This window comes from Dipodomys merriami, unplaced genomic scaffold (genome assembly GCF_024711535.1).
Source record: "Dipodomys merriami isolate MVZ:Mamm:240054 unplaced genomic scaffold, mDipMer1.0.p SCAF_10, whole genome shotgun sequence".
Taxonomy (NCBI): domain Eukaryota; kingdom Metazoa; phylum Chordata; class Mammalia; order Rodentia; family Heteromyidae; genus Dipodomys; species Dipodomys merriami.
The window spans coordinates 51,638,426-51,663,200 of record NW_027202271.1 but is presented as its reverse complement, the minus strand read 5'-3'; the positions used below and the strand labels follow the sequence as shown (position 1 = coordinate 51,663,200).

Sequence of the window (24,775 nt, the reverse complement as noted above, 5' to 3'; positions counted from 1 at the left end):
TCAAAATGTTTTCAGAGTCTAGAGTTCTCAATATAATCAGTAGGAATGTCTGAGGGACAAAGCCAGCCGTGAGAGTACAAACATAAGATTCTTTACACGCACAACAAAGAAGACTCAATGAAGGATTACCATAAATAACAGCAACGAAACCTGAAATTATGAATCAATGTATACACATAACAATTCTTGTTGGTAAGCCAATGTGGAAAGCTATCATCAGATTGTTATTCTGGAAGCATACTATCAGATGACTCCAACATTGTTAAGAATAAAAATAAAATCCAAGAATTGCTATAGAAGGCAACTGGAACAATAACCAAGAAAATCATCTCAAATATATTTATGTGAATCTTAATGTTACTTATACCTTGATTTGTAAAAATAGCATTAAGAAAGCTCTCAATATTATTAATTTAAAACTATGAAAATTGAGGGTGTTCAATTCACTCAAACTGACTCTTCATTTGTTGTTTTTTACCCAGTCGTGGGGCTTGAACTCAAGGCCTGGGCACTGTCCCTGTGATTCTTTTGCTCAAGGCTAGCACCCTACCACTTGAGCCACAGCGCCACTTCCAGCCTTTTCTGTGTATGTGGTCCTGAGGAATCAAACCAGGGCTTCATGCATGCTAGGCAAGCACTCTTCCACTAAGCCACATTTCCAGCCCTCATTTGTTATTTTTAAAACTATTTTTATTAATTCTTTACATGACACCTACAGTAACAATTCATCTGGTAATATGATTCAAGGAATCAGCAAGGCTGCCAGTACTCTTAGAAGTGAATTCAAATTCTTATATAATTAAGTGAAAGAGGAAGTTATACGTTCACTTAAAGGAAAACACTACCACCTCTCATACATCTCCCACTCCTGCATCCTGCAACCCCTCTGCACTACACCATGAAAAAAAAAAAACCCTATCCAACCCCATTCAAGAAGCAAAATGTAAACTACTGCCTTCACTATACTTGGTTGGGTTACCTATTTATGAGACTGTGAGCACTTCCTACAAATTTATGTTGTGTGTAGTATCCCTCTAACCTCTCTCAATGTGGTGGCACTCACCTGCAATCTCAGCTATGCAGGAGGTTGAAACAAAAGAAACTTCAGTTCAATAGTAGTCCAGGCTTACCTGGTGAGACTCTTCCTTAAAAATAACATTTTGAGTCAAAGGATGGGATGTGGCTCAAGGTAAATGCTGAGCACACTAGAGGCCCTGCATTCAATACCCAGTACTGATGTAAAACTAAATTCACCCCTCTGCTAGGTCTATTCTAGACATATACCAATTATTACAACTGAGGGAAAGGATGGAGCCTATGTTTCTTTGGGTCTGGCTTACATCACTTAATATGATCTTTTCCAAGTCTTTCCATCTCCTTAAGAATGTCATTCTTAGCTGGGCACGGGTGGCTCACGCCTGTAATCCTAGCTACTCAGGAGGCTGAGATCTGAGCATCACGGTTTAAAGCCAGCCCAGGCAGGAAAGACTCTTATCTGCAATTAACCACCAGAAAACTGGAAGTGACAGTGTGGCTCAAGTGGTAGAGCACTAGCCTTGAGCTGAAGAGCTGAAAGACAGTCCCCAGGCCCAGAGTTCAAGCCAAAAAAAAAAGAGGCTAATTGAAATGAAATGAACTCCAACATATGGAAACAAGAGTTTGTTGTTGTTGTTGTTGACGTTGACCTTGTCATCATTGTACTGTATCAAGTTTTTTTTTTCTTTTTCCCTTTAGTTTATCCCCAGTAGTTACTGTTTTTGATTCTGGTACCTTGTGTCTACATACGTTTATCTGATTTGGGGAAGGAAAGGGGAATGACAAAATGGTGAAACAAGGACAAAGGGTGACCCAATGCAACAGAGATACTCACAAGACACTAGGTTGGAGAGTCGGGGAGAGGGGAGGGATAGTGGGAGAAAAATGGAAGGAATGGGTAACAATGCTCAACAAGAAACGTACTTATTACCTTAGTTATGTAACTATAACCCATCTGCACATTATCTTTACAACAAAATAAAATAAAATTTAAAAAATTTAAGAAATCCTCCCCTCTATAGCTCAAATTAAAGACGAACAAGTTGATTCTGCCTTAATAATACTTCAGTCCGTTTATCAGCCAGAAATACTCTTCAGAAGCATAATCTAATTCTGCTGTTGACTTCTGAGAGGCCTACAATGCTAATCGCTTTTCCCTGACAACTACATAATAGTGACTCAACCCTCTCCTACGGGAATACCAGGGCTAATTCTCTTGCCAGCCAAATGCACTGCTAAAAACCAGTAGCAAAACTGCACAAGATTCCTTGAAATTATACCTTCAAACAGTATCTCCCCAATCTACTTCCTTCCACAATCCAAAGTACCTCCTCTTTTTCTGTTGTCTTAAGTCCATTTTAGATTTTGTGTAGCTGTGTAGAACTTATCAGTGAAACCAAGTGTAGAATTTTGTGATAATTTTAATCTACTAAATCAATGATTTAGTGCACATAAAAATATTATGTCCATTAAGAACAAAGTTTTTTTTTTTGCCAATCTTGTCCTTTCTTTAATAGCATTCGTCAGTTTCAGGGGTCAGAACACTATGACCTTTATGTTGCCTATATTTGGAAGTGAAGTTTTATTGAGCAACACAGCCATAGCCACTCATTATACATTATGTATGGCAGAGTTAAGGAGAGGTGGTCATTTGGTCAGAAATCCCCAAATATTTGCTTATCTGGTTATTAACAGGAAAACTATGCCAATTCCTAATGCATTTCATCTAAATTATCATATTTATTTACAACAAGTATGCATAATTTTTACTTCCTATCCTTTATATTTGTCTTTAAAAATTATAGTAATGGCTCCATTTTCATTCCTGATATTACTGAACATGTTCTCTTTTCTTATCATCCACACTGTAAGCCAACTTATTGATCTTTTTGGCTTGTTCAATATTCTACTATTTGATTCATTTCTATTTTACTAATTCCCACTCTGACATTTAGTAATTTCTTCCTTATTCTGATTTTATTTGGTATTCTTATGATTTGTTGAGAAACAAACCTATTTTCCAATAATTTTCATTTTGGAAAATACACATTTTAGAGCTATGTTTTACTTTTAAGCACATTGGCTGAATCCCACCAGTTATGTCAGAAAATCACTATCTTCACTTCAAAATATTTTCTAGTTTGTAATAGGACTCCTTCCTTAAGCCAAACATATGGTACTTAATTTCTAACTAGAAAAGTGATTGCCTCAAAGCAGAAGGTTAGAGTGAGGAATAGTAGGAGGAAAGTGTTATAGAAAAACTATGAAGAGTTAAGATTTAACCTACTAGGGTGATGACAGTAGCCTAAATCTTAAAAGAAGTTTAATTTACATAGTTGTATGTATTTGTCAAAACTCAACAGATACACGTACATATGTGATTTGTGCACTTAATTTTCTGTAGCTTTTACCTAAAATGTTTAAATAATTATTAATTTCATTTGATATAAATACTAAAGTGTTTAATGGAAAGTAGACTGATAAATGCAATGCAGTTTGAAATGTATTCATAACTAAAATGATGAATGGTGGGATAGAAGGGTTAGATGAATGCACAGAAAAGATTAATGGTAGAATGTAGGTCAACATATACAGGTTGTTCACTGTAGACATATGAGGAGGACTTTTAAGTTTTTTATATCATTTTATAAGTGAATAATCTTGGCTTTCTTTTTTACACATAAAACTAGCCATTAAAAAATTCTGCTGTTATTTCATATCAATTGTCATTTGAGTTGTAGTAAACAATATACAGCACAGTTAATCCCAAATGGAAGGAGTTCAATAAGGGGACTTACCAATGCATAGTACTAGTACTTGTTCTTCAGAAAATACACATTACATTTGGTATAGACTTCATGTTTCCCCCAGGTTTTCTGAACCACCCAGTCCCATCTGGCAATAGTTTTTTGTCTTTAAAGTTCCTTTCTACCATTTGGGGAATTTTCATTTTCAGCATCAATGAAAAAGAAATCCACTATGCTCCATTGCACATCAGAGCAACAAACTTTTTTTTAAGTTATCATTTAAGAAAATTGGAAACTATCTCCATAATTAAATGGCTATGGGAAAACCTCATAACGTGCAGAGGCTATGACAGTTTAAGCAAAATAAAGGAAAACATTAACTAATTTTTCTAAACCATCAAAATGGTTTGGATTGTGTCCCAATTTTAAGCGAATATCAGCCAAACCAATTCTGCCAGTGGAAACTCAAAACAAAACACATAATTATTAATATTTATTACATTCCCAGAACAGCAGCTGAAAAAAAAAAAAGGCTGCCATTAACAAGTACTTCTGTAGATTGAATAGACACTTCTACAACAGGCTTCACACCATGAGGAACAAACCAGGGCAGTTATCAATAAGAAAAAGACACACACACACACACCCCTGTCATTCCAGGGCAGTTATCAATAAGAAAAAGACACACACACACACACACACACACACACACACACACACACACACACACACACACACACACACACACACACACACACACACACACACACACACACACACACACACACACGCACACACACACACACACACACACACACACACCTGTCATCAGTTATCAATAAGAAAAAGATACACACACACTGTCATTACAGCACTTGAGATGCTAAAGCAAGAGGATCTTGAGTACCAGTCCAGCCTGGGCTATTTGGTTAGACCCTTACAAAAAAGAACAGAAAGATAAGGAATCTCTAAGCACAAAAAGCCAGAAGATTTTGTAGTTTTTGTCTATAAAGACACCCAGAAGACTACTAAGTTGTAGTGTGTTTACCTTTGAAAAAGTATATTTAAGTGATATAGATAAATTATAGACTAGTACAAACTACTAAACTATTTCAAAAAGGAACAGACATGCTGAATATTTTATAAATATTGTACCAAGTTAACACCAAACCTAAATAGTTTAATAGTAAAGAATATGGGGGGGGGGGAAACCTTTCCCCTCCATTCCATTCCATTCCATGAAACTAATACACCCTACTGTCAACATAACAAAGGAAAATTGCAGAACAATCTGATTCATGACAAAATGTAGTCAATTAAGTATTGCTAAATTGCATATAATTAACAGGTTTATCTCATAAACGCATGGTTATGTTAACATTAGAAAAATCTATTACTCTGAGATATATGATTAAAATTCATGCAACTTCCAAAATTAGTATTAATGGAGCTACAAGTTCTTTTCATGAACTGTCTACCCATTAACTGCTAAATTCTGCAATAACACTAGCATTATTTTTTTGAAAACAAGAAGGAAGAAAACATATATTCAAGTTTTAGATGAAATAGGAATCATTTTTTGTTTGCACTGATGAGCATATATTCTTTAATCCACAAGAACAACCTCAAGTATTTATAAAAGAAAATCCTTTCTGAAGATTATTTCAATTTAATCAGGATTTAAAGAAAATAGAACTTTTATCCTTATCATCCTTCAATGAAATAAGTTGAGTCTTAATATCTTAATCAGAAGATAGAGGGAAACAATAACACTGAGAGTTTGATGTCCTGTGGTCTTCCTTAATAACCCACTTTCAAGAGACCATAATCTGCCCAACAGAAAGCCTTCTCTCAAGGATCTTAATCAGATTCTGTGAAAATTCAAAGCCAAAATAAACAATATTAGACCAAAACCAAAACAACATAGGTATTACCATCTATACAAAAGGCTAACCTCCCCTGATGAGTCATTTTTTAAAATGATGAAAGTCTTAAGTCTTTGAAGTGTTTTCTATTCAAGCTGGAAGATATATAAAGGTAGGGAGTCCGTTAGCAAACAGGATGACTGTGAAATTTTTCATTTTACACATCCTGTTTTACTTTATGCAAACATTATACTGAGAATGGCAAAAATGAGTCTCTCTTCCTATGTATTAATACTAATTTTTTCTTTGTTTTCTCAAGGTATCTTACTTTCAGACTCCAAGTCCATACGAAATTTAGAAGATGACATGGTACTTAATACATTTAGGATGGGAAAAGCCTTTCAGAAGGAAGATACTGCAGAGAGATCAGTTGCTGCTCCTTCTCTGGAACAATACAAAAATGATGAGAGTAGTTTCATGAACGATGAGGAAAACAAAAATTCAAAGGTAAGTAGCAATGTTATTTGTCTTGTGTTGCAATGTAAATATTTTTATAAAATTATACATTGTCTGAAAAGTAAAATTGGCATTTTAATTTTATCGATAGAAATATATGCAAATAAGAAGCATTAAGACAGGAGATGAAATTTCGTATGCAACTGGTGGCTATTCTATCCTAAAGAATATTTCTTAGCCAAAGGGCTACATTTTTTCTCCAATAAGCTTATAACCAAAGGTATTTTTGGAGTCAAAACAGTACAGAGTATTTAAGAATTGATTGATAAAGATGTTATCTAATTGAGTTATAACTTTTTCTGTAAAAAGAGCTGAAATACAAACCAACCTTCTCTTTGCAGAACATAGGCTCCAAACATAATTTTGTAAATCATGGTCTGCCGCTCAATCTGGCTATAAAGCCTTATCTTGCACTAAAAGGATCTGTAGCTTTTCCAGCTGAAAACGGAGTGCAGAATACTGAATCCACACAAGAAAAGAGAGAAATTGGAGATGAAGAAAACTCAGCTAAGTTTCCTATAGGAAGGAGAGATTTTGACAGTGAGTAGCTTTTTAAAAAATTCAATTCTCACAATGCTCAAGAAATGTACTCATTACCTTACTCATGTAACTGTAAACCCTCTGTACAGCATCTTTACAATAACATAAAATTTTAAATAACAAATAAAAAAATTCAATTCTCACATCCTAATACCATAAGAAAGGACTCTGAGTTTAACCAAATTTGAATCTAATCATAACAAAATCAAATAACACCATGGTTCATTTCTACTTGATGTTAAGTGACCCTGTCAAAAATGTGGCATGAAAAAGTAGTTAGTAATCATGACTTTGATTACTCAGAATTAGTAACAGCTAGGTAGTTTTCTTAATTTTATATAATAATTCTAGTCCTTTAAATAATTTAAACTTTTTTTTTTCCATTTAGTGCTCAGGTGTATGCTGGGAAGAGTCTACCGACCTTGTTGGCAAGTCTGATACCTGTTGGTCTACACTTATCTATTCGGGAAGGAAAAATCATTTGTCAATGAGAAAAAACCCTTGACGTTACTGTAACTTGTATATTGCTTTAAATGGTTGTAAGAAAATAGTATTAACATAGATCAGTATTCTAAATGATATGCTTTCTCTGTGCATTAAACTTTGTGAAAATCCTGCATAATTTCGTCTTATGGGTATTTTTTAACAATGGTGTGTACACATGAACTTTACAAATACTTCAAACAAAAACATATAACTTTGGTAAATGGTTTTATAGGAAAAAAACCTATAAATTTAAAGCACATAAAAGACAAAATCATAGTCTGAAAAACTGAGTTAACTTTGTCTGGCCAGCAATCAGTTTGTTCTTGGCAGTAAAGGTATTGCCTCCTTTTGCTGTGTGAGCTGTTTTGCTACTCAATTTATTCTGTGGCTCGTTCAATGTCTTAAGTGTTTTAAGATTTTTATGTTGAGGTAGTTCATTTCCATTATCACAGACAATATTTTCATCATCCAAGTCCACCTGCTTCCTTTTGGAGCATTTATTTCCTTCCTGACTACTTGCTTTTCTTAATATTTGGTTGTTTTTATTTCTGTCCAGTTGAGTATTTCCAGAGCTTATTTTCATTGTTGATCTTCCAATAGATGAATATATGCCCTCTGTTATGCAAAATAAAAAGGAGAAAGGAATCATATAGTATTTAGTAGTATTATGCATGATAATTGAGGACAAATTTCTCAAATGGCTAAAGATGCTCAAATATTTATGCTTTATAATAAAACAATTCAACCAATTAAATGAATAATAAGTACAGGTATGTTATATGAGCCTTCATTTTACCTGTTACATCATCCCTATCAACAAATATTTGAACATATACACTTAATTCTTAAGCAAAGGCTATTATTTCTCAAATCCATCAAGCTAAATTAAACTGGCCCTTATTTCTACCCTTAAATTTTTACTTAAAGCTCTGAATAAATCTAGAACTAAAAATAGTAAGCCTTTCTTTATTTTTTAAGTACATCACAGGAATAATCTAATGTTATTGATGTTAAAAACTGGAAAATTTAATTAAAAAAAGAAAGAAAGACACAGAGAGTTTGAAGAAGTCCCAGCCTCCAGTGAGGAAAAGTATCCTGGGAAGATTACGTCTATAGACAATAATAGCCAAGTTGTATAATATAAAGAACATTAAAGATTACCACAAGCAGGAAAAAAAAACAGAAACTGGGAGCCTAGAAAGCATGAGGCCCTAAATTCAATCTCTAATCCTGTCAACAAACAAAACCATTGTTAGATAAGAATTAAATTGTTATTTAATTGCTCAAATAAAATTAATTACCACAAAGGTCATTTTCCTCATGAAGAGCACGCAAAGGCTTTGATGCAGAATTGGCATTATTCCATTTATCCTTGCTTATCGTGTAATCATCTTTGTAAGTACAAGCAAACTGTGATCTAATTAAGGGTTGCTTCATCTGATAACAGAAACAAGACAACAGGCAATTTAAGCTTTATTTTTTCAGATATATGTACTCCGTACAGTCATCAGCGTATCATAAAAAAATCCTTAAAACTTCTATTATTTATGAAAACTTTGAATGTTTTATGTTTCATAATTTTCAAACTCATTCAATGCTATGGCTGTTCTTTTCAGCAATTTTAGCTTTAGGTGACCTTTGAGGATAGGTGAAGGAAGAGGAAGGTAAGGGAGGGAAGAACAGGAGGAAGAGGAGAGGGACAGAGAGGAAAAAGAGGGAAGAAAAGGGAAGTTACTTTGTAAACATTAAAAAGGGCCATGGCTCCATGCTTGTAATTCTAGCTACTCAGGAGGATGAGATTTGAGGATCAAGGTCAAAGCTAGCCAGGACAGGAGAGTTTGTGAGGCTCATCTCTAGTTAACCAAAAAAAGCCAGAAGTGGGCTGTGGCTCCAGTGGTAGAGTGCTAGCCTTGAGAACAAAAGTTCAGGGACAATACCTAGGCCCTGCGTTCAAGCCTCAGGCCCTGCACAAAAATAAATAAATAAATAAATAAATAAATAAATAAATAAATAAATAAATAAATAAATAAATAAATAAAATAAGGCTATTAAAAAAATAGTGTTGAAACTAGTAAGCCAGCCAACAGACCGGGAGAAAATCTTTACCAGCACATATATATACACATATATATACATATACACATATGCATATATATTTGTGTATATATGTATATATATAATGGAATTATATGCTTCATCAGAAAGAATGACACCATACCATTTGTAAGGAAATGTAAAGACTTGGAAAAAATCATATTAAGTGAAGTAAGCCAGACCCAAAGAAACATAGGTCCCATGGTTTCCCTTATTTGCAATAAATAGTATACATTCTAGGATAATCTTAGCAGATGAGCAGAATAGCTCAATAGCTATACACATATGACCATATAAGATGATGCTAAGCGAAATGAACTCCAAGACATGGACACAAGAGGTTTTTCTTTGTTGTTGCTGTTGTTTTTAATATACTATGTGATTTCTTGTTTCTTTTGTATGTTCTTCCCCTATGGTATATCCCATGTTGTCACTGTATTTGAATTCAGTACCTGGTATTGTATATACATTTATCTGAATTAGGGAAGGGAAGGGGAACAACAGAATGGTGAGACAAAGGACAGGAGGAACCAATTCAACAGCAATATACACAAGGCAATATGTTGGAAATGATCTATTCAACTTGGGTGGGGGAAGGGGAAGAGAAAGTACAGAAAAATGAGGGAAGGGGTAACAAGTTTGACAAGAAATGTACTTACTACCTTACTTATGTAACTGTAACCCCTCTGTATATCGCCCTGACAATAAAAAAAAAAAAAAAAAAGAACATACTGGATCAAAAAAGAAAAGAAGGAAGGAAGGAAGGAAAAGAAAAAGAAAAAAAGAAAGAAAGAAGGAAGGAAAGAAAGAAAGAAAGAAAGAAAGAAAGAAAGAAAGAAAGAAAGAAAGAAAGAAAGAAAGAAAGAAAGAAAGAAAGAAAGAAAGAAAGAAAGAATCTTGCTGGGCGAGAGTGGCTCACGCCTATAATCCTAGCTACTCAGGAGGCTGAGATCTGAGGATCACAGTTCAAAACCAGCCCAGGAAGAAAAGACCATGAGACTCATCTCCTATTAACTACCAGAAAACCAAAAGTGGTGCTGTGGCACAAGTGGTAGTCTTGAGCTAAAGAGCTGAGAACAGCACCCAGGCCCAGAGTTCAAGCTCCACTACTGACAAAAAAAAGAAAAAGAAAGAAAGAAAAGAAAAGACAAAGAAAATCTTTACCAGCAATACATTTGACAAAGGCCTAATAGGCAAAATATACAAGGAGCTCAAAAGTTCAACACCCACAAAAAAACTAATTAATCAATCAATAAATGGGCTAAGGAACTTAAAAGAGACTTCTTAGAAGTAAGACTGGCAAATAGAAGAAATGGTCAACATCCCTGGTCATTAAGGAAGTGCGAACCAAAACTACTTTGAGATTCCATCTTACCCCAGTTAGAATGGACAATATTGAGAATTCAAATAAATGCTGGCAGGGGATGTGGGGAAAAGGGAACCCTACTGCACTGCTGGTAGAAATGTAAACTAGTACAACCACTCTGGATGGTGGTTTAGAGGTTCTTCAATAAACTAAACATAGAACTTCCCCATGACCCAGCCATACCACTACTCTTGGGCATCTACCCAGAACATTACAAGTCCAGATATAGTAAAGACACTAGCACATCCATAATCATTGCTACACTACTCACAATAACCAAGTTATGGAAACAGCCCAGATGTCCTATAACAGATGAGTTGATCAGTAAAATGTGGTATATATACACAATGGAATTTTACTCATCTATTAGAAAGAATAATAAGATTATATCATTTACAGGGAAATGGACCTAGAACAAATCATGCTATGAGGTAAGCCAAGCTCAGAGAGACAAATGGTACACATTTTCTCTCTCTCTCTTTTTTTTTTTTTTTGTTGGCTGTGGGGCTTGAATTCTGGGCCTGGGCACTGTCCCCACGCTCTTCAGCTCAAGGCGAGTGCTCTACCACTTGAACCACAGTGCCACTTTCGATTTTCTAGTGGTTTATTGGAGATAAGAATCTCACCGAGTTTCCTGCCCGGATGGCTTTGAACCGTGATCCTCAGATCTCTGGCGTGAGCCACCAGTGCCTGGCCACATTTTCTCTTATGTGTGGAAGCTATATCTAAAATATAACTGGAGATGATAACTTATACCTGTCAGAATAAAGGAGGACACCTTTAGGGAAGGAACACAAAGATGTACTTTGCTAAACATCTGAAATACTAGTTATTGAAATGAATTTCAGGAATAGAAACGGGGTTTTTGTTGATGGTGGTGGTGATGGTGGTGTTTGATTTTGCTTTGGGAGATTTATTTAGTGGGACAAGAGAACTCAGAAAGAGAGGGAGGAAAGGTGAACAAATGTAGTCATGCTATTCAGTATACACTGATCTGTGAAAGCTTGTGGACAGGGATGAAAGGGAGAAACAGGAAAACAGAAGGAAGTGGTGACATTGTCCAAAAAATGAAATGCACTTATTATCTGATTTATGAAATGGTAACCCCTCTATATAACACCTTAAAGATAAAAAATACATATTTTTTAAAAGTAATGCTGGGCTGAGAGTGCAGCTTAGTGATAGAGTGTTTGCCTAGCATATATGAAGTCTTGGGGTTGATTCCTCAGAACGACATAAACAGAAAAGGTTGGAAGTAGTGCTGTAGCTCAAGTGAGTGCTAGTAAACAAAAGAAGCTTCAGGGACAGTGCCAGTTCCTGAGTTCAAGCCCCAGGACTGGCAAAAGAAGAAAAAAAAAGTAGTGTTGAAAATGTATTCTGAAAATACAAAGCCATTAAGTTGTTTAATAGGTAAGAATTAAGTAGCCTATACACCCAATGCAAGTTTCAGCCATTATAGTTGGACACTAACCATTCAGATATAATGGGGATAATTTTCCAAGTAATTTGAAGTCACCTCAAATCCTTTTAACACTTCAAAGTATAATTATATTGTGCTGAATGTTACTTTGAATGTTTCTTAATTAAAAAATGTGAATGTCAGGTTATGTATTCAGTAATTACACATTATTTTTACTCATTGCATATTACATAAGACACAATAAACACAATGAGAAAAATACAAATTTTCCATCCTAAGAAAATGTAATGTGTCATATTACATGTCTCAGGACTAGGTTAATTTCAAAATAATTCCAGGAATGCAACTCAGACAATGAACTTTTAATCAGGTCCTTCATTTTAATCATTACAATGTGTACACTGCCTTGTATTTATAACTTCAAAGAGATTGCTTTTACTGTTCACAATAGCTAGGATATGGAAACAACCCAGATGCCCCACCACAGATGAATGGATCCAAAAATTGTGGTATCTATACACAATGGAATATTATGCAGCCATTAGAAATGACAAAATAATGGCATTTGCAGGGAAATGGATGGAGCTAGAAGGAATCATGTTGAGCGAGTTAAGCCAAGAACGAAGAGACAAACGGTACATGGTCTCCCTGATAAGTGGATGCTAACTCCAAAATGTTAGGTGATACGACAAAACTAACAGGACTTAAGAAACAAAGAACTCCCACTCATCTGGTTGAACCACTACTAAATATCCCCATTCTGCTGATCACATATATGGTATATAACATGTGAACACCGTTATATGTTACAGACTGTGATAGACAATTTGCTCCAGGAAAGTTAGAATGAACTTGTGACTTTAAATGAGCATCATTATTCCGCAATACTGTGAAATTCCGGAAATTATGTAATCACTTAATCACAATAAAAAAAAAAAAAAAGAACCTCGGGGAAGGGAGTGAGGGAGGGTATGGTAGGGGGAAAACAATGGAGGGGGTAACAATGTTCAAGAGGAAGTGTACTCATTACCTCACTCATGTAACTTTAACCCTCTGTATAGTATCTTTACAATAAAAAAAAAAAAACAGACTGCTTTTCCTTTGTTCATAAAGGTGAATTTTCTGTTCAAGATTAGTGGCTACATAAAATTGAGATTACTTCCTGTTGCAATTTTTCCAAATCTTACTGTGTATTTGATTTGGAATCACAAATAAGCAAAAACAATTCCCTCTTGGAAGTGCTTTTGAAGTAACTAAGAATAATGTCCAGATTCATACATGGCTGTTAAAATCATTTTATGTTCAAATCACATGTGAGAGATAGATTAAAAGTTTTCCTTTGTACAGTGATTTCCCCCCTTTGGAAAGATTTCTATCCACAGTAAAATTGCAATGAACTTCAAACTTGCCAAGAATTGAAAAAGTCCTTTTGCCACAAGCTGTTATTAAATTGAAATTATTAGTAGGTTCCCAGTTTGAGGAAAATAGTACTTCACACAAGAAAGCCTGACTCCAGTGAAATTAAGATGAATGAGTCAAAACATTGAAAAGTCACAGACACTTTTAGTTGGCTCTATTGAAAAAAAAAAAAAAACATTCTAAGCCTGCTTTATTCTAACAAATACATTAACAAGTTTGAAAAAGGAAAGTTACCCCCAACTTATTAACCTGTTTCACTATTACATGATCAAATGTTGAAAAGAGCAGAGGTTTAGTATCTTTAATGGAGTAAGAATTGATGCATATATAAAACCATCCATATCTTTATCCATGAAATTCTATTTATTTTACTAAATAGCAGAAAAAATATTTAACAAGTAGTAACACTATAATTTTATGATTACCTCATTACAGTTACTATACTTTTATTTACTTTTGCAGGTAGCTTAAACTTTAAAGTCAGGCTTCTTATATAAACTCTATTATCCTGACAACAAATGCCTTCAAGTGTTGAACAAGGATTAATGAGGATAAATATAAAATGTATAGTATACATACTTGACACTTAGTAGATTCAAAAATTCCAACTATCTTACTTCAGCAAAAATTAATTCAATTTTAGTTGTCTATAAGAGAGATTCTGCTTACTTCCTGAAAAAATGAGACAAGTCTTTGCTTAATGTCCCCTTCTCAAGGAGATTTCTATTTAACATCCTATTTTAAATCAAAAGAACTGGGGTTATGGCTCACATGGGAGAGCACCTAACAAGTACAAGGCTCCGAGTTCAAATCCCAGTAACACTAAAAAGAAAAATATCAGAATACATGCAAGGAATATATTCACCTTAGACCCTTCCCTCACTTTTGTCTCCACAGCACTTATAACCTTGGAAGGTACCATAAAATCCACTTGTTTGTGATGATTGTCTACTCCCAACTAAACACAAGCTCCATAAATTGTAAAATTCCTAAGTTTGGCAATGGTGGCTCACTCTGGCTACCCCATTACCAGGGTGAGAAGTTCAAAGGCCTCAGATATGCCTACCAAAAGACCACGACTCCCACCCACTTAGATTTTGCTCAAGGTTTCTGAATCCCTGGGCATTGATGCTGGACTCTTGGTCTAGGCCCAGAGGCTTTATATGGAAAGTGGTATGGGGATGGGTTATGCATGCCACTGGATGGAGTGAATTAATGAAGTAAATCAATAACAGTATAACAAGTATATGCCAGGGGAAAAAAAGCTATAAAGGACAGAAAACATGAGTAAACAAAAACTTGTAAGTCAAAAGTGATATGCAGAAATATATATCTCTTTAACAGAGGGTAGAAACACCACATGATACACATGGTTAACTCATTCATCTTTTGGTTCTCACCTCTCCTTTAGGTATGTTGGTCTTCCTCAGCTTTCGGTCAAAATCTTGGGGGAAATCTCTAATGCCTTCGTCAGGGTCAATCTGTTTGTTTCAATGTTTTGTGCAAGGTGCTCTTTGACCTCCATGACACTTCATTTTCCAAATGTGGCAAATATACATACTATGGTTTGAACTCTGGGAACTGCACTTGCTAAACAGATGCTCTTATCACTGTGGCTCTAGCCTTGATTTTTGTGGATGTTTTTGAGATTGGGTCTTGCCTTCTTTCCTTCATGGAAAAGAGGTCATCCTGCCCCATCCAGTCCTGTACCTCAATCCCAATGATCTCAGCTTCCCAAGTAGCTAGATCTGTAGGTGTGAATCATGGTGGCAAGTATCTTTAAAAAGGAAGCCAGTCCTGTTTTTGAAGCAAGTCCAACTCTTGAATAGATCTTTGTCTTTTAAACACCACTATAAAGAGGCTCAGTTCCTTCCAAACAGTTTTTTAAAAAATTCAGGCTACATTTACTTGGCACTGCTATTTAGGCACCTTGAAATATGGAAACAGTTGCCAATCTCTCCAAAGACCCAAATGCTTTGTTGGTTTCTCTGTCAGTAGAGTTCCTTTATGTGGGCCCATGTCAATCCTCAGCTTATATCCAAGGCAGGCAAATACTGGCAAATGGCCAACAATGGACTAGTCCTCTCAGAAGGATTCCACCCTCTCCAGATTTTTTAGCTTATTTACACCTCTCTTCTCCCATAGGCTTGCTAGGTCTTTAAACTTCTGCTTTTTTCCTCAATTATATCTGTCTTTTATTATTTTGTCATCACAAAATGGTGTTTGACAATGATCTATTACATCCTAGTTAGACAGAAATCTCCAAGGCTGGATAGATAAGATAGAATACTGAAGTCTATCTTATTTTCTTCCTCGAGTGACACTTTGGAAGGTGCTTCATTTTTCTGTGGCCTTAGGAATGATAAAGATTGGAATAGAGCTTATATGGGGATTGAGCAGTCTAAAAAAGTTCCTGGGTCATACATTCCCTTCTGGGAGTTTACTGTGTATTTTATATACATATATAAATACTGTAAGAAGACTGATGATATAGCCAGGTACCAGTGGCTCATACTTGTAATCCTGATACTCAGGAGGCTGAGATCTTAGGGTTCAAAGCCAGCCAGGGCAATAAGTCCATGAGACTCTTGTTTACAATAAACTGCCACAAAGCCAGAAGTGGAACTGTAGCTCCAATGGTAGAGTGCTAGCCTTAAGCAAAGAGAAGCTCAGGGACAGTGACCCAGCCCTGAGTTCAAGCCCAAGGTCTGATACAAAAAACAAAGACAAAGAAGGTTGATACCATATTGTTAGACCGTAGCATTCAAATTGAAGTAGACTATTGGATAATTTCTCCAATTTGGTGTGTGGCACTCCTCTCAATGCGTAAATTCTAGAGTTCATTTTTGACATTACTATCCAGTTGCTACTTCTAGACTTTTCTCTTTAATAAGAAAAAAAAGTAAGAACCCACATTTTGTTCTCCTCTGACTTTGAAAATATTAGCTGTTCTCAATTCTACTAATTCACTAGTACTTTAACAGGGGACAAGAACTAGATTAGGTTTCTAAGTTATGATGTGAAATCTTCAGTTTCTTTCCTTTGCTGTCATTTTTGAAGTTCATTGCATTAGATTACATTATTCAAAACACTCTTAATGATTATTTTGGTTTATTTTTATTTTCTCACATTTGTGTGTATGTGTGTGTGTGTGCTGGTCCTGGGGCTTGAATTCAGGGCCTGGGCACTGTCCCTGAGCTTTTTTGCTTAAGATTAGTGCTCTATCACTTGAGAAACAACACCACTTCGAACTTTTTGGTGGTTAATTGGAGCTAAGACTACCCAGGCTGGCTTCAAACCTCAATCTTCAGACACCAGCCTCCTTCTAAGCAGCTAGGATTACAGGCATGAGCAATCAATGCCAGCTCCAGCCCAGTTTTTTGCCAGTTTTTATGGAAATGGAGTCTCAAAGATTTTTTTTTTTTTGGTCCTTTTTTACTTTGGCTTTGAATCACGATCCTCAGGATCTCAGTCTCCTTTGTTGCTAGAATTATAACTGTGAATCATCAGCATCCTATAATTTTATCAGTTTTATTCAGGATGGGGGAATGTTTGGAGATTAAGAATATACTCCACAGGCATTAACAGCAACCAATAACGAACGAAAGTCGATACTTACCAATAAATCAACTGCGAGAGCTTGCAGTATATAGAATAAACAGGTTGTAACTAAAAGCTTTGCTAAGCAAAACCAAATTTCCAAAGAGGAAAACAAATAGGAAAAAAATTACTGCTTTCCTTTTTGTTGATTTAGGACAAGTGATTGTTTGATAATTATGTTTTATGCAAGTATTCCTAAGATACATGATTCCCCCCTTCCTCCCCCCCCCGTTGGTCGTGAGGCTTGAACTCTGAGCCTTGACACTATCCCTCAGCTTGAGCTTGTCCTCTACCGCTTGAGCCACAGTGCTACTTCCAATTTTCTAGTGGTTTACTGGAGATAAGAGTCTCACGAACTTTCCTGGCCGGGCTGGCTTTGAACCGTCCATGATCCTCAGATCTTAGCCTCCTTAGTAGATAGGATTACAGGTGTGAGCCACCGGTGCCCAGCCCTACATACATCTTATACTATGTATCTAACAAATAGTAAAAACTCAATATAATATACATTCTTTCAAAACTTCAGACCAAGAAATTTTTAAATGGTTAAAGAAATATTATTATCAACTATTTATAGGCACAAATATTTCATTTAAGAATAGGAAAACTTACTTCAGACTAAATGAAAAGTCATTAAAAGATCATTAGTCTGTATGTCCATAAGAGAGCTAGTAGAACCTTAGTTCTTTCCTCTTCTCTGTTTCAATCCATGACCATGAGCTGAACAGTTTAGTTCTGCTGCATGTTTCCCGACATTGTATCTGTCACCTATATCATAGGCCCAAAGGCAAGCAACAGGGCCAACCGATCATGAAAGTGCACCAAAATAAGACTTACAAGTAGATTATCCCAGTATTTGTGATAGTGATAGAAATAGTGGGACAAAGGATGAACCAATTCAGCAGTGATACTTACCAGAAACTATGTTGGAAATGAATTATACAACTTGGGGGGGAAGGAGGGTCAGGAGGGGAAAAAGTAGGAGAAAATGAGGGAGGGGATAACACTGTTCATAAAGAAATATATTCATTACTTGACTTATGTAACTGTAACCCCTCTGTACATCACCTTTACAATAAAATTTAAATTAAAAAAATCATAGTCTCCGTTTCAGTACTAGAAACAAAAATAAGAAGGCCAGGTCCTCTTAATTTTCCCTCTCACTCATTCAGCAGATATTTATTCAACATTTACAATAGAAAAATGATTTTTCTTCTTTTAGATCCAATGGATGAAGTAGCCAGAAACACATCAATCAAGATTATATAAAAGGAAAGCTTTTGTATGCCAACTGTCATTACTCATTTTCCATCTCATTCTTATTGTATAAATATGCACTGTATAATAGCCAACACAGATTTATATTTATATGCTTACTTCTTCTAAAAAAAACAATGTTTATTATTTTTATGACAGTGAATTAAATTGTACCTTAATTCTTTCTTCTTGCATTGACTTATGGATGCGTTCTCTTAGGGGTTTCATGGATGAATTAACCTTCACTTGTGAGGGAGATCTATGTAAAAAAAAAACAAACTTGTTATGATTTGAATATTTGTGTCTCTCCAAAATATATGTTAACACTTAATCCCAAGGCAATATTAAGGAGTGGGGCCTTTAAAGACTAAATCTCCATGAATGCAATTAATGTCCTTAAAAAAGGCTTGAGGGCGAATATTTGGCTTTTTGTCCTTCCTTATTTTCTTTCATATGGAGGTGTAACAAGAAGGCATCATCTGTGAAGAACAAGCCCTCACCTATGAATAACAATGAGTCTACTCGGTCTCAGACTTGGAGAAAAAACCTTACTTGTTAACTCAAGCACTTTTGGAAATCATATTTATTATCTCTTTCACATGTCTAACTCTTCACTTTACTAAGTGAGAATACTATCACAAGGCGTTGTTGAGAGAGCTCAGATGAGTGAAAACATTTAGAGTATGTGACCAAAATAAGTATGTGAAGCAAGTACATATTTTCTCAAATCAAAAGACAAGGATAAAAACAACATTGAAACCAAACAACTGCCATGTCCTCACAAGAGACTACTTTTTCATCTATATGGCATTCTTGCATGTCAAGTTCCATCTCCCTTTAAGTAACTTTTGTAGTTCAAAAGTTTCCTATCCTAAGTATATACTGCTTTTAAAATCAATGATGAGGGAAAGGAGAGAATGTAGTAATAAAATTCAACGTATATCCAATGAATCTGGGAAAACTGATGGGAGATTGAGTTGGGAAGAATGGAGGGAAATTAAAAGGGTGATATCAAGATGCATTATACTTATAATTTGTGCATTATACTTATGATTTGTTGAATGGTAACCCTTTGCACACCCACTTAAACATGATAAAAATATGTCTAAACAAATCAATGAGGTCTTTTTTTTCCCCCAGTGATTCTCTACAGTTAACATCCATACACATATAACTTCCACATTACGTACCTAAAAAGTGTAAGAATAGAAGTTCTACTGTGATAAATTGTGTTTTCATCATCATACAAGAGCTCTGCTTTGTTTCTAGTAGGAGCACTGGCTGCTTCTTCATCCAAAAGAACTAACAAAGTTTTCACGGTATCTCTACCACTGTATGCAGTACCATGGTTTATGGCATATGATTTTGGCTAAAACAAAAAACAATTTTCAGTAAATGTACTATATCACCTTGCCTAGAAAAATCAGCCACACCTTTCCATTTCATGTGTCTTTTTTCCTTCCTCTGTTGCTGAAGAAGCAGAAAATCCGCTATTTTTTTCTTCCATCAACCTTACCGTTTTCAGATGCACAAAAACCAGTATCACCCAAGGAAGACATTAGGTTCTTGTCAAAATAACATTAGCAGTTGAGTCACTATCTAGCACTTTCTGGCTATGTGATCTCATTCACATGACTCAATCTTTCTGTGTATTTGTTTTCTCATATAGCAAATGGAGATGGAGTTTGGATAATCTGATTATTAACCCCATAGATGACTCATAAAATCTAATCAAATGCAAAACTGAAAAACTGATTTTTATTCATTCAATGATTGGTTAGTACATTCCAAGTCCCAGCCACTATGTTTGAAGCTCAAGCTACACAGGCAAAGAGAAGAGCACTGCCTGTGAAGAGACCAGTCTTCCTGAAGAATAAAAATGCCATTGCAATAAGCTAAGTGATATTTCTAATAAGTTTATACAGAGTGCAGTGGGACTCCCAAAAAGGAATGAACAGTGTACTGTGAAATCAAGGAAGGCCTCAAGGTGGAGATAACACTGAGGCAGGAAGGGAATGTGTCAGAGTAAATGGTAAAAGGGAGGAAGTGATGTGAGATGATCCTGAAAAAGCTTTGTGTATCAAATAAAAAGGTTGTAAATCAATCTGTTACAAAGGTTAAAAATCTCTTGCTTTATGAAGTAAGTACAATAAAGCTACTTAGATTTTAGAAAACTCAATGATGGCAATGTATGAAATATATTTCAGGGTAAGAACATTAACACATACAAAGACAGGGCTGTAACAAATTTTAAAACTGCAATGGACTACTTTAGAAATGAAAAACTATGATAGAGATAAATCAGATTTAAAGGGAGTGCTGTATATTACACATAGATACATGTATACACAAACTCTCAGGAAATTCTGCTAGGCTTAATAATAACTTATTAACTAATCAATAGACAGATAGATATAGACAGAGAAACAGACGGATGGGCAGACAGACAGCTAGATATGGGGAAATGCTTAAGATAAACCCAATGGCAAAATTGAGTGGCAATGATAATGCTTTATCCACAGGATATCTGGATCCTCTATTGTAGATTCCTCAGCTTTTTTTTTTTTTTTTTTTTTTTTTGGGTCATTCGTGGGGCCTGAACTCTAGGCCTAGGTGCTGTCCCTCAGCTCTTCAGCTCAAGGCAGGTGCTCTACCACTTGAGCCACAGTGGTACTTCCGGCTTTTGCTGCTTATGTGGTGCTAAGGAATCGAACCCAGGGCTTCCTGCATGCAAGGCAAGCACTCTACCACTGAGCCACCTTCCCAGCCTGATTCCTCAGCTTTTATTAACATGGTCCTGGCCTCCTTTCTCTATCTGGCAGAATCTGACCACCAGGTAAACTGTAATGTAATCACTTACCACTCTAACTGCCTATCATAATCTGGTATACCTAACACCTAGCTTTCATTAGTACCAGAGAGATTCACATTGTTGAATACTAACTCTGTTGAGCATCATTTGAAGGTATTTTTCAAGATTGCTTATTTGGTAGAAAACACAAGCAGGAAGAAACACGTGGTTTGTATCTTTATTTCTTCTGCTAGAAAATGTAAGAGACTGCATTTCCTGATTCATACAATAATAATCTGGTTGTCATTTAAGCCAAGCTAGTAGTCACAGAAATAAGAACATACATGAAATAAATGGGATAAAATTCAAAAATCCCCATCCAAACCACAGCTTTAAATCACCACTAAAAACATGCAGTTTTGCCAGGTGCCATGGCTCATGCCTATAATTCTATATACTCAGGAGGCTGAGATCTGAGGATCATGGTTCAAAGCCAGCCGGGTTCAAAACCAATCCAGGCAGGAAAGTCCCTGAGTCTCTTATCACCAATTAATCACAGAAAAAGCTGGAAGTGGCCCTGTGGTTCAAGTGGTAGAGTGCTAACCTTGAGCAAAAGTGGCTCAGAGCCTGTGTCCAGAGTTCAAGCCCCAGGACCAGCAAATAAATAAATAAATAAACATGCATTTTTATTTAAAAATAAAATGTAGCTAAAAATGATCATGGAGGACTGTGAATGAATTAATAAAAAGCAAAAATATTTCTTCATACACTGGCTATCATAATGACACCTAGCTAAAAGGATTTTTTGTTTGTTGAAGAAACTGCAAAAAAAAGAGACTGATGCATATCATAAACTTCTGTTCAGGAGCTAATAAAGTCATGGTAGTTGATTTCTCCTGTAATGCTTTAATTCTATTAATTTGACTATCTATGGAAGGAAAGCAAGAAAGAAACATACAGTGAAAGGATTGACAAGTATGAGAAAAACTGGACTGTAAGAGTCCGGGAATGGAAGGAGCAGTTATAGAGTTCTACAAAAGAAAAGTAAACTGCTGAATGGAAATGATGTCTAACAGGGCTACTGTTGTTCTATATTCCTACTTATTGAGAAGTAGCCCAAAAGACTTTATTATCCACTAAGAATTCAAAAGTGTTTAGTGTTTAAAAGTGATGCTGGAGATTATATGATGATTTTTGTTAACAAAAACAATTTCACACAAAGATGGATGGTCTGATTTATCAAAGTTGAACATAATCCCTATTGAGAAAATTAAATTTTCAACATCATCTTAGAACAGAGGAAACATATTCTCCTGACTTCAGTAGCAACCACAAACCATTTCTACAATAAACAGAAGAGACAATGCTTTACACAGAAGGACAAAGAAGAGCAAAAAGCTCATTACCCGAGCAGGACTGATGTCAGAGGTGCTAACAGCAACACCGCTTTGTTGAGAACTGATAATATTTTTAATCCTTAAATCCAATTCCTCAACAACTTCCTCAACTGCTTTACAGAAAGGATTCCCACTGTTCAGGCCTTTAATCAGCTTCATCTTTATCACTGATAGTATCTGACCCCCTGCAATGCTGAAAACAGAAATGAGATTTACTTTACTGCAAAATGATAATACACATGACCTTGAAAGCATAATTCTCAGTGTTAATCAACACCTTTCAAAGACTCATTTGATCTTGCAAATTGAATAGTAAAATATGGAAACTCTTAGAAATAAAAAGTTTGAAGTTTTTCTAAAAGTGTATCATTTTAATAAATTATTTCTTTCTTGATTTCTTGACATTTTTTTTTTCCTGAGACAGGGTCTCACTGTATAGCCCAAACTGGCCTTAAATTTGTGATCCTTCTATGTTGCTTCCCAAGTGCTGGAATCAGAAGTATTCCACCATGCCTACATTCTTTTTGATTTGAAACATAAAAGGAATAATTTAGTTACATATGAAATAAGTAATAGATCAGATCTGGTTATACACTTAAAATATGTATCATTGGCTAATGATACATTAAACAGTACAAAGATGAAAAAAAAACAGAAAAATCCCCATTGAATACTGAGAATGTTAATTCACCTTAGAACCGATTCAATAAATTATTATTACCTCTAAATCACGGACAAGAGTCTCATAAAGGTTAAATAGGTTGACCTAAAATACATGCTGTTCTGGGCTAGGGAAAAGAGGAGAAAGAAGGTGACTCATTTGAAATACATATCCTTACTGAAGTGTATTACATTAAGGGTTATTTATATGAAAAAAGAAATTAAGCAATTGAGTACTAACACAAAGGATACCAAAGACTGGACCAACTATATCCAATAGACAAAAGTTTTTAGAAAGTTAATGCCTCTTTAAATATGGTCTGAACTCGAAAACATTGGGTTACCAAGTCCCAGGATTGGCCTGGGACCAATGGAAGAAATATACAGGAGGAAGGATCTTGGCTCATTCTAAGGAAGAAATTAGAGATATTTGAAAAGAGAAGAGGACTTTCTTTAGAAGTCATGAGATGCCATCCCTTCAGGTTTCCTTGAAAACTGAACAGCACTCAATGAGAACAAGGTATGACCTGATATAATTTGCTACTAGAACCAATCATTAATTCATCTAATAACTGCTATCATCTGCTTATCAAGACATCATCTCAGAAAAATACTTGGCATGGTATACTCCAGTGATCCAAGATTCTATGGGAAAAATAAATAGGAGGACAGTGTTCCAGACAGATGGGACAGACAGGCCAAAAAGGCAAAACACTATCTCAAAAAATAACAAAACCCGATGGAATAGGAGAAACCCTAGGTCTCCTTGGCACAGGCCGAAATTTTCTTAATAGAGATCCGGAAACACAACAAATCAAAGAAAGGTGGGACAAATGGGATTGCATGAAATTGCAGAGCTTCTGCATGGCAAAGGACATAGCTCGCAAGATCAATAGAAAGCCCAAGGATTGGGAGACGATCTTCACTAGCCATACAACAGACAAAGGTCTCATATCTAAAATATAACTGGAACTTAAAAAATTAAATTCCCCAAAAACAAATCTCCAAAGAAACAACTGCCCAATAAATAAGTGGGCTAAATACTTAAAGAGAAACTTCTCTGAAGAGGAAAGAAGGATGGCCAACAGACACATGAAGAAATGCTGAACTTCGGGCTGGGAAGATGGCTCAGTGGTAGAGCTCTTGCCTTGCATGCAAGAGGCTCTGGGTTCGATTCCTCAGCACCACATAAGCAGAAAAAAAAAAAAGCCAGAAGTGGTGCTGTGGCTCAAAGTGGTAGAGCACTAGCCTTGAGGTGAAGAGCTGAGGGACAGTGCCCAGGCCCAGAGTTCAGGCCCACAACCAGACCCCCCCCACCCCCCAAAAAAGAAATGCTCAACCTCTCTAGCCATAAAAGAAATGCAAATCAAAACAACACTGAGATACCACCTTACCCCAGTTAGAATGGTTATAATCTAGAACTCTAATAACAACAGGTGCTGGAGGGGATGTAGACAGAAGGGAACCTTACTGCATTGTTGGTGGGAGTGTAAACTTGTTCAACCACTTTGGAAAGCAGTATGGAGGTTCCTCAAAAGACTCCACATAGAGCTCCCCTATGACCCAGCAATCCCACTTTTGG

At 35.7% G+C, this 24,775-nt stretch overlaps 2 protein-coding genes across 5 annotated transcripts in view; one reads left to right on the top strand and one right to left on the bottom strand.

Moving 5' to 3' along the window:
* Window positions 1-5,845: 5,845 nt before the first annotated feature.
* Window positions 5,846-7,196, top strand: Pmch (pro-melanin concentrating hormone). Its single transcript, XM_070037156.1, has 3 exons — window positions 5,846-6,154; window positions 6,505-6,703; window positions 7,092-7,196. The coding sequence occupies exons 1-3, from the start codon at window positions 5,906-5,908 to the stop codon at window positions 7,139-7,141; spliced, it is 498 nt and encodes a 165-aa protein (XP_069893257.1). The 5' UTR covers window positions 5,846-5,905; the 3' UTR covers window positions 7,142-7,196.
* A 236-nt stretch (window positions 7,197-7,432) lies between these two features.
* Window positions 7,433-24,775, bottom strand: part of Parpbp (PARP1 binding protein) — a 49,365-nt gene continuing 32,022 nt past the window's right edge. For 3 of the 4 annotated variants that reach the window (XM_069991414.1, XM_069991404.1, XM_069991422.1), the window contains exons 8-12: window positions 22,543-22,726; window positions 19,536-19,714; window positions 18,520-18,604; window positions 8,491-8,626; window positions 7,433-7,804 (exon numbers count right to left, since the gene is read on the bottom strand). In XM_069991414.1, the coding sequence (XP_069847515.1) occupies window positions 7,461-7,804; window positions 8,491-8,626; window positions 18,520-18,604; window positions 19,536-19,714; window positions 22,543-22,726 (928 nt within the window). In that variant the 3' untranslated portion in view covers window positions 7,433-7,460. Of the gene's footprint in view, window positions 7,805-8,490; window positions 8,627-11,338; window positions 11,406-18,519; window positions 18,605-19,535; window positions 19,715-22,542; window positions 22,727-24,775 lie in introns of those variants that run through there. The other variant, XM_069991432.1, reaches the window with a different exon arrangement.

Coding starts and splice junctions, on each gene's coding strand:
- Pmch (XM_070037156.1), top strand. CDS start 5,906: ATGGCAAAAATGAGTCTCTCTTCCTATGTATTAATACTAATTTTTTCT. Junction 6,155..6,504: donor AGGAAAACAAAAATTCAAAG/GTAAGTAGCAAT, acceptor TTCTCTTTGCAG/AACATAGGCTCCAAACATAA. Junction 6,704..7,091: donor AGGAAGGAGAGATTTTGACA/GTGAGTAGCTTT, acceptor TTTTCCATTTAG/TGCTCAGGTGTATGCTGGGA.